This window comes from Juglans regia, unplaced genomic scaffold (genome assembly GCF_001411555.2).
Source record: "Juglans regia cultivar Chandler unplaced genomic scaffold, Walnut 2.0 Scaffold_693, whole genome shotgun sequence".
Lineage (NCBI taxonomy): Eukaryota > Viridiplantae > Streptophyta > Magnoliopsida > Fagales > Juglandaceae > Juglans > Juglans regia.
The window spans coordinates 149,216-159,747 of NW_023361796.1; the positions used below are offsets into that span (position 1 = coordinate 149,216).

Here is a 10,532-nt window from a genome sequence, read left to right on the forward strand (position 1 = left end):
GCACTACCAGCATGCACGACCTGGCAATGCAATATGCCCATAACATAGGTGCCGTTTTCATATCATAACATAGGCCGTTACGTATCTTATCATAATCATACTTCATCATAATCATACTTGCATACTTGTCATATCATAGATTTCAAAAGAAATCACATGCATACTTGTCGTATCATATCATAGATTTCAAATGAAATCGCATTCTTTTATAAATGTCGTGATACATGTTTCATCGCATAAAATTATAATTTTTCATAAATACTTTAATGCATAAATCTTCACATAAAATCATGCATGACCTTTCATAATTTATTTTAATGCATAACTCTCACATAAAATCATGGCTTTTCATAAATCTTTTGATGCATAACTCATTTCATTAAATCATGATTTGTCATAAATAACTTAATGCATAATACTTAACATAAAGTCATGGATTTTTCATAATTTTATCATGTCTTGGGTACGTAAAAAGGGGCTTCCAATGAAGGGCATACATGCATAATAACTTTTATAAAAAGACAAGCAGTTTACCGTACATACATGTAAGGATATGATCATGCTACTTACCTTGCAGCGCTAATCCACTATTTTCGGCGCGTAATCGGTTGCCTATAAAAATAAACACGAAATTTTCATAAATTTCTAATTAAACATATGACTTTGTTTAAAACCTAAACTACTAAAATAGTCTATATTTCCTAAACCTAGATTCTTCCTTACACTAAAATATTCTCATCTTTTAATCCTAAATAGACATGGGTATTTTTGGAAAAACAACATATTGGGCATGGGCATTTAGGGAAAACAATACAAAGTGGCATTTTTGTAATTGTATCAATAACCTACGGAAACCTAAAATACATCTTTTGTAATTGTAAAGAAACAGTATCGGGAGAGTGGAAGGGAGGCATGCGTTTATAGGGGACGAACTCACCGAGGGGAGGAGCTGCACGGCATGACAGCTTAGGCATCTGGGAGCCAAGGCGGCGCGACTGGGTTCCTTTGGGCTGGTTAGTGCGACGCTGAGAGAGAGAATGAGTGAGAGAGAACGGTTTTGCACCACGCAGCGTGCATGGGGGCTTTGGGCGGTGGCGCTAGGCATTACTGGGAGGTGGAGGCTAGATCTCCGGTGTCATCTGTTGCTGCTGACGGTGGCGTCGCGGCCCAAAAGTGGCAAAACGTGGCTCTCGGTTTGGGTGAGGATGCTCTGTTGCGATGGCTTCAAAACAGAGCAGCTCCAGCTTCCGCTTTCCACGAAAGATGATTATGGTGGCTACTGTGTTTGGGCTGCTTTCGAGGGTGGAGAGGAAGAGCTATGGTTGCTGTGTGTAGGAAAGTTGGTGGTTCTTGGTGTATTGCCGTGTGTGTGGTTGTGCGGTGGTCTCGTGTTTGTTCTACGGTGAGTGTTGGTTGTGTTTGGAGGGTGAACATTAAATGGTGAACCGCGTAGCCGTGCTGGGGAACTGAACGTGGGGCTGGTTTCGGTTCTAAAAACCCTAGGATATATCAAAGGCAGTGTGTGTGTATAAATAAACACAGTGCCGTGCAAGTGGAGGAAACAGATGAAGCCGTGCATGCATTGTTTTGATACGTGATTGGAAGACTCGCAGTGGAGGACTTGCGGCCTGCAGTTTTGGTGAGTGTAACATATATATATATATATATATATATATATATATATATATATGATTGAAAACCTAAAAGAAAACCCTAGTTAAAAGAGACGTGAATGTGCATGAGTGAATTGTTTGAAATTCATAGAAGAAAAAATATCGTAGGGTGGAGTTTTATTATGAAAAGGACTCATGAGCTTGGAGAGAAAATAATAATAATAATAATAATAATAATGGAGCCTTAATTTAAAAAATAATAATCTATCTGGTAAATTTTCTAATGGGCTTTAACTCATTTATTGAGCTTAATAAAATTATTTGAATTTTAATCCTAAAAAATATAGGATCGGGTCGTTACACCTATCATCGAATGTGTAAAAAAAAAAAAAAAGGTAGACGGCACCACTATAACAACTTATACGTACAGTACCATTTTTTTGCCTCAAGGATCGATAACAAGTATTTTACTTCTGACATCAAAAGAAAAATTAATATATAGATGCTAATTGAAGATTTCACCAAAACCATAGTTTTACTTTTCACTTATATATTTACCATATTATGAAGAAAGGCTCTCGAGTACTACTTCTTAGTTCTTATTCATTATTTTTTGTAAGTTTTTCATTCCAATTCAACTTAATTCATTTTCCAATATTGAATAATAACATTTAATTAGTTGAGTGATCTTATATATCATGCAGAGCTTGAGAAAACCAAAATTGTTCTGGGTTTCTGCTGGAGCCCCTCTTGTGTCTGTGATCCTCTCAACCCTTCTGGTCTTTGCATTCAAGGCTGATCATCATGTCATTGGAGTAGTAAGTTATTTTCAAGGCCCTACTTCCTATTTGGAGACTCAAAGCTTCACTTTTGGCCAGCCAACGTAACCAAATTCCTCATTACTAATTAATTTTTAAGTTGTTTTGATTTGTAGATTGGAAAACTACAAGAAGGATTGAACCCACCTTCATGGCACATGTTTCATTTTCATGGTATCCACCTAGGACTGGTAATGAAGACAAGACTGGTTACTGGCATCCTATCCCTCGCAGTATATTTTATTTCCCATCAATATTCAATATTTGTAATGTTTTTCTGGTTTTTATAACTACAAAATGCTAGTCGATTTTTGTTTTAATTTTGTTTCAAACAGGAAGGCATTGTTGTGGGAAGGACTTTTGCTGCTCGAAAGGACTACCGAGTAGATGGAAACAAGGAAATGATAGCTATTGGGATAATGGATATGGTTTCTGCAACTTGTTATTTCCTTATATGTAAAATGCTCCATCAGCTTATTTTTACCTTGGCTCATCATGCACTTTGAATGCTTGCAGCGATAGCTTTATCAACCTATAAAGCCTCATGATTGTTTTTGGAGCATTGGTATGTAATCATTAAATACCTGCATGAACTAGTTGAAGCTTAAAATTTGATTAGTCTACTCAAGACAAATTGCAAGTTTATTAAGTTCGTGAATGGAAGACATTAGTTGGAAGTTCTTACTATTACCACACAAAAATACCAAATATATGGTTAAATCAATCATATAAATTATGTACATATTTGTGTGTTTGGGCAGAGTTTGGTAGTCCATTGTTTGTGTTGTTTTTTCTATCAACAGCCATGAATGAAGTTTCTGGTTCCTTATTGAGATTGATGTGCTAAAACCTATGATTCAAGGTTTTGAACCATGGTTTACAAAAGTGTTGTAATGGGGTGTCTAAAATTTGTTGTCACTAGTTGTGTGACACCCCCGACCCCCATGTACGGGAACACGGGAATCGAAACGCCCGAATGATGACAACACAGTTACACATCCTAATGAAAGTACCGAGTGTGTGTACATACAACGGTGTACAATAACAACGTAGCGGATTAAGTCAACTAAGTACCAGAATTTAAACAAAATCTAAACATCAGTAAAAGGTTTAAAAAGTAGTTATACAGTTATCCAAAAAAGAAATACATGTCCCAACTAAAATGAGTGATCTCAAATCACTCCTCAGGCGGAGCCGACTCCTTTTTAAAACGGATTAAGTCATCCTCATCTGCATCGAAATCTGCATTACCATAAAACAGTACCGCAGGTAAGTATAAACCTAACAACCCTCAGGAATAAAAATGCATTAATGCAACCAACATGCATGCATATGATGAAATATGCATTATTCCCAAAACATCATTTTCCCCGAAAATGAATATTTTCCAACACACGCCAAAATCCCATTTGGCCCAAAATATCCGCAACACATTTTCCCAGAAAATGATCACACAATTTACAAAATCCAACACATGCTATTTTTCCAGAAAATAGTCCATTTTATCGTATGCACCATGATCTCCCCTAGGGATCATCCGCACGTCCTGGCTTCGTAGCGATGCCCAGTTCCGCGCCCAGCATGTTCATGGCCAAGAATCCACTACGCAATGAGCGATGCCCAGTTCGGCACCCAGCGCGTACGTGGCCAGGCATCCTCTAGTCCCTGCCAGCAGAGGAACCACAGAGTCGGCACGAGACCATCTCGTCAGATCCCATTGTCGCCCGGCGACAATCCAGGGGACGCCACTCAGTATATTCCGCTCCCGAGTGACCAGAGGAGCTCCACCGAGATAATGCCCTAACTCGGCTAGGGGTCGTGATACACATGCACCCAAAACATTTCTCACATGAAAACCCAATTTTCATTAAACACATGAACATGAATGCAATTACACAAAAACCCAATTTTCTTTACAAACATGATCATGCATGGAATTATACAATTTACATGTACCACACAAATCCCAACCAATAATTCAACACAGCCCAAAACACACAAACAAACTTCCTCCACTAATCCATCCGACCCCTGTATTCCTCGGACTCAGTCCGGCAAAACCAACCAATTCACAGTGTAATGTGTTAGTACAAAAATACATTTAAATCATAAAAGTTATTTGGAAAATACTTACAGCGCTATATAATAATTTTTTAGGTATCACAAAGCTACAAGAAGTGGCAACACAGCTACAGAACAGTGCCAAATGCATTATGGCCGTGGGTCTCAAAAGGCCCACTTTTGAACGGGTGCAAACGAAGACCCGAGATTGCTAGGGTAGGCCTTAGGGATGTCGGTGAAGCTAGTGGTGCTGGTGGTTGACCGTGGGTGGCGGCGTAGAGGGTGTTTGAATTGCAAAAATATCCAAAACGGAAATGTTGATGGTGGGGCTTCACCGATGGTGGATCGGAGCTGGGGTTGGGTGAATTGGGTTGCTAGGAGGTCGAGGATGAAGTGGTGAAGAAATGGTGGCCGGAGGTGGCGCGACGGCGGTGCTGGAGCGAAGAGAAGGCCTCAGCTTGGTGTTGCGCATGGGGCTAACGGCGGCGCGGGAGGAGTTGAGATTGGAGGGTGGTGGTCGCCGGCCGGTGGGGGAGCAAATGGGCTGGGCAGTGTCGGACACGAGCGGCACATGGGGAGGAGAGGTGGTGACATCGAGCGCAGGAAGGGAGGAGAGATAGAAGAAAAGAAAAAAATGAGGAGAAAAGAAAAAAGAGGAAGAAAGAAAAGGAGGAAAAGAAAACGTGAGAGAAAGAAATGAGGTCCAATCCTCACATCTTGGATCACAAAAATGATCCATCGGAAATGATTTCAAAATAGCAAGTGAAATAAAATAATTCAAACGCAGTGATTAAAATGAAAATAAATAGTTAAATCCAACAATAAGTTAATTTAATATGAAAAGAAATTTAAATGCATAACAATAATTAATTTTAAGAAAGCACTTCAAAATAATTTTCACAAAATTAAAAATCATAAAAATAAACCAACTAAAAATCCAACAATTTTAAAACAAGAGAATAAATTTTTTGAATTAATAAAAATAAATCCTTCAAAAAAAAATACACTAAAACACGGGGTGTTACAAGATGTACGAGAACTTGTCACTTGGTGTGATGATTGTGAGAACCCTTTCACTCTCTAATTTCTTGTTTGGGCGTTTTTTTGATTTAGTAGTTTGCACATGCATTGAGTGGAGCTAGGTAATGTGTAAAAAGAAAAGATGTGGGAACCGAATTTAGAAATTTATAGTGAATATAATTTGGATGTGCATTATATTTTTTATCTATATTCTGTTTTGTGAATTGTTTTTTTTAATTTTCTAAAACATCATTTCCGACGAGTTCAGTTCACCAGAAATAATGTTTTTTTCATATAAGAGTATTTGCGGCGACAAAAATCGTTGCAAAAGCTTTTTGCAGCGACATCCTCCGACGCAAATAAATTTATCATTGCGGCGATGCATTTAAACGTTGCATAAGTGTCCAGTAATTGCAGCAAGTTTTTGTTTTTTTGCACGATTTATTAACGACACTATTATGTATTTGCAACGCGCTCGGTCACTTGGTGGAGGCCTTTTTTGCGGCGCCTAAATGCATATTTGCGGCGCCTAAATGCATATTTGCGGCATATAGGGAAATGCTGCAAATAATTTTTTTTTCAGCATTTTATTGTGATTTGATGCCTATTCTTATCAGCATTCGATCTTTTGCAACCAACGTGCAATGATTAAAAATTCGATGCAAAAAGGTATTAGCGGCGTTTTTGGGGCTTTTAGCGATGAAGTTGAAGCATTGAAAAAGACAAAAATCCTTGTAGTGTCTCGAGTTGGTGATGAACTTTCCTCCAAGAAAATTCGATGTGTGCAAATGGTGGGGCTGATTCCTTTGATGTCGGGAACCGACCATCCAAGTGCTCCTTTATGTGGCTTGAAGACCCATAGGAGTTGCTTCTCTTGCTCAACTAACAAAGAAGATGAGATAATACATGGAAAAGTGTTGGTTGGCCCAAGGAAAACATATTTCAGCAATTCAGGTAGTGGTTTCAAAACCGGAGATGGAGGGATTTCATCTGATGGTTGCTGGTTTATGGGTTGGAGTGGCAAGTCTTCAAATTTGAGTCGCCACAATGAGTCCATTTTGTTACCTGCACCAGAATTTACTGCATTAGTATCCAACAACTCAATATTTTCTAAGGTTCCAGGTAAAACATGTTCTATTTGACTCTCTTGCTCTAATAAAAAACAATTATTCAGCAAGTAAAGATTCCAAACAATTCACTTCCTGGGGTTCTTTCAAATCTTGTGGCTGCCTACAAGTGTTGAACACATTTAACTCCAACGTCATATTTCCAAACGTCAATTTAAGGATGCCACTTCGACAATTTATCAAAGCATTGGAAGTGGCCAAAAATGGCCTCCCTAAAATGACAGGTGCCTGAAAAATAGAATGGGGAGTTAATTGAACATCTAATACCACAAAATCAATGGGATAATAAAATTTATCCACTTGCACCAACACATCTTCTACTACTCCCCTAGGCTTTTTAATTGAACGGTCAGCCAATTGCAAGATGATAGAAGTTGGTTTCAACTCTCCTAAACCAAGTTGTTCATAGGTGTTGTAAGGAAGCAAATTAACACTAGAACCTAAGTCTAGTAGTGCTTGGCCTATTTTGGAGCTTCCTATAACACAAGCTATTGTTGGAGAACCTGGATCTTTATACTTAGGAGGAGTATTGGATTGGATAATGGCCCGGACTTGTTCCGTGAGAAATGCCTTCTTTTGCACATTAAGTTTTCTTTTAACCGTACACAAATCCTTCAAAAATTATGCATATGTTGGGATTTGCTCAATGGCATCAAGAAGAGGAATGTTAATGCGCACTTGTCTAAAAATGTCTAAAATCTCAGCATGATGTTTATTTTTATGTGAAGGAACCAATCTTTGAGGAAAGGGTGCCGGAGGAGTTACCTTTGGTTCCAAAAAAACATCAACATCAGAATTTTTACCTTGTGCATTGGAAATGAAACTTTCACCTTTCTTGTTATCTCATTACTCAATGTATCAACCTCCTTACCACTACGGAGAGTTATTACTGCTTTGCAAGTCTTGATATTTGCTTCAGAAGATGATGAAGACTTTGGGGCAGCAATTTGGACTTGAGGATTTGTTTGGGATTGAGATGGGAATTTTCCTTTCTCTTGTGCATTCACAGTTGTGTTCAGCTTGGTCAAATTATTCCTTATGTCATTGATGGCTTGAGAAGTTTGGTTATTTATGGTGGTTTGAATTTGCATGAACTACTGAAGAGTGGCGGTCATTTGCTGAAATTGGTCATCCATGGGTTTTCTAGGTGCTGGAACTAGTTCATTTTGCTAGGTGTGAACTGAATATTGAGGTGCACCAACTCCTGGATGTGTTGAACTCGTGGGATGATCATTTCTCCAATTTAAGTTAGGGTGGTTTCTTTAACCTGCATTATAAGTGTTAGAATATGGTGCAGAAAAAGGCTTAGAAATCATGTTAACAGGGTGAGAAGCATCAAACAAGACTTTCTTAAAGATTGGAATAGTAGGATACTCGGATGTTGCATGGAAAGCATCCTCACAAATGGTACATTTTTCTTGTTTTGGAATACCCTGAATTTCATGCACATTCTTTAACTCAATTGCCTCCAATTTTTTTCAACAATAAGGCAAATTTGGCTAGCAAATTGTCTTCCCCATTCAAAACATATTTACCTCCCCCACTCAAGGTCCTCAAAGGTTCAATTCGATCATAAACATAAGAAGTGTCCCATGATTGAGCGTTTTCAGCCAAGTAATCGAAATAAGCAAAATCCTCTCCCGGTCGCTTGTTAAAAAACTCTCCATTACACATGGTTTCGACAAATTGTCGCATCTTAGGCATCAAAGCTTCATTAAAAAAAAAAAAAAAAAACTAATTATGCGCCAATCCTCGTAACCATGGTGTGGACAAGCATTTAAAAGATCTTTGAACCTTTCCCAACTTTCGTAAAAATTTTCACTTTCCTTTTGAGCAAAATTCATGATTTGTCTCTTTAAAGCATTGGTTCGATGCATTTAACCATGTTTTTGCCTCAATGCATTTAACTATGTTTTTGCTTCATCTTTCAAGGAAAATGGAAACAACTTTAGTCTAAGAATCTCCTCAGTGTAGGTTTGATCAATGAATGTAGAACAAACCTCTTCAAACTCTTTGATAAGAAGGTAAGGGTTCTCAGATTCCATGCCATGAAAATGTGGAATCAATGGGATCATTGCATTCACAGATTGGAATATGCATGAGGGTGTGCTAGTTCTGACAGGTTGTAAATAATCTCTAACTGTCCTATCCTGATTTACCATATCCCTATCATGATGCTCATTTTCAACCATGTCGCTATGAGTGTCAGATGATGATTCAAGAGAAAAGGATTCAAAGTTAAAGGATGCTAGTGATTTTGTCCTAACCAACCGAGATGTTTGGTCTCTAGTCCAACCAGTCATACAAACAAGAGCAAAAAAAAGAAAGCAAAAAATTAAAAAAAAAATCAAAGAAAATAAAAGAAATTAGATGTCATCCAAACTGTGAAGAGGTTCACAACATTAACCAAAAAGAATGTTTCTTAAAACGCCAATTGTTCCCGGCAACGGCGCCAAAAACTTGATTAGCTTTTAATTTTGACTTCCAACCGTAGAAGCTGTCAAAATAATATAAGGGTAAATTCCAAGATCGAATTCACAGGAACAATGGAAATTAAGCAAACATTTCATATTCGCAAGACCATATATTACCGTTTATGATGACAAGAAATTTCGAAAGGATAAGAAAACATTAAACTAAAAGATCTAGCAATGAACAAAAAAAAGTAAGAAATAAGAAATAAATTTCAAAGGTTGACCACTAACTATATCAACACCAAAATGGGGGCTATTTACTAAGGAAGTGTGGGCTGAATTAAGAGTGAAATTATTGGTTGTTCTGGAAGTTCAAACACAAGTAAAACTAAAAATAAATGTGAATCTATGTTTCTAAAATTACTAAGAACCAAGAGATTTAGAGAAAATGTATAGAAATTGAATTAAACTTGTAAGAAACAATAAAACAAACACTTCGGATGCAATTTTTGCCCACTGATTTGGTGATGGATTTACTTCATTTTTCATCTTCTCTCAACCATTCTCTCATTCCTAGAAATCATGGTCGGATAATATAGCAATGAACCACAATTTTTAGCCTTATAAAACTACTTGACAGATTATATAACAACTGTAAAATAGTGAAAGAAAACCATCAAAGTCTTGTCACTTGTTCAAGTATCAATTGTGCATTTACGTCTACAACTGAACTAAACCAAGAACAAAGAACTTCAATCCTTTCTAGATGCAAATTGAAATATAATCCACCAAGTTAATCATCACAATCACAAAACATTAAAGAAAATCCAACCCCAAACAGTCATGGGTTACTCCTTGAATCCCAAACTAAAAATCTAGCCTATCATATCTAGATTAGAAAAATGACCAAAAAGATTAAACCCCAACATCTCTGGTTCCTCTCTAAATGGCAACTGCTGAAGAAAAAAAATGCTATTGCTCTAAACAAAAACTGCTGAATACGAAAAAATGCTACATACCAAAATGCTGAAGATGCTAAACTACTGAAGAAGCAAAACTGCCGAGAAAGAAAAAAATGCTGAGAAAAAAAATAAAAACTACCCCTGACCAAAAATAAAAACTGCCTTCTTCGTTCCCCCATGCTACCTGTAACGCCCCAAACCTGAGTGGCTTGGAGAATTACTACCTGTCACTTATAAACATGTCTCCCAACACATCCAAAGGATAATCTCCAAAGACTTCATAAGTGAAATCAATCTCATATCTTCTAAATAATCTCATTACAAACTCCACACGATCTTTAATGCAATAATAATAAATCAAAGGGTCCAAAATCTCCCGGTAATGGTAACATACCAAATTGATAAAACCATAGGTCCTACTAAACCCAAACATATAATTAAAACTCAAAGACATTAAAACTAAGAACATCAGAAGTCCTTCTTCCAACCACATCTCCGCAACTTAAACACGTTCACC

At 37.4% G+C, this 10,532-nt stretch overlaps 1 protein-coding gene and 1 non-coding gene across 2 annotated transcripts; one reads left to right on the forward strand and one right to left on the reverse strand.

Moving 5' to 3' along the window:
- Positions 1–6,678: 6,678 nt before the first annotated feature.
- Positions 6,679–8,313, reverse strand: LOC108999111. Its single transcript, XM_035687139.1, has 3 exons — positions 8,175–8,313; positions 7,443–7,633; positions 6,679–6,867 (listed from the first exon to the last, which is right to left on the reverse strand). Exons 1-3 carry the CDS (start codon positions 8,311–8,313, stop codon positions 6,679–6,681), a joined length of 519 nt encoding a protein of 172 aa, XP_035543032.1.
- Positions 8,314–8,394: 81 nt separating this feature from the next.
- LOC118346122 lies at positions 8,395–8,502 on the forward strand. The gene has a single exon (XR_004799485.1). It is a non-coding gene; the product is annotated as a small nucleolar RNA R71 (small nucleolar RNA).
- Positions 8,503–10,532: the final 2,030 nt, after the last annotated feature.

Bases quoted from the DNA above. Each gene is read 5' to 3' on its own strand.
- LOC108999111 (XM_035687139.1), bottom strand. From the start codon at position 8,313: ATGTGTAATGGAGAGTTTTTTAACAAGCGACCGGGAGAGGATTTTGCT. The intron at 7,634-8,174 runs GTAAATATGTTT...TGAATGCACAAG, and splicing joins GAGGACCTTGAGTGGGGGAG to AGAAAGGAAAATTCCCATCT. The intron at 6,868-7,442 runs GTAAAAATTCTG...TCTATTTTTCAG, and splicing joins TTTCATTTCCAATGCACAAG to GCACCTGTCATTTTAGGGAG.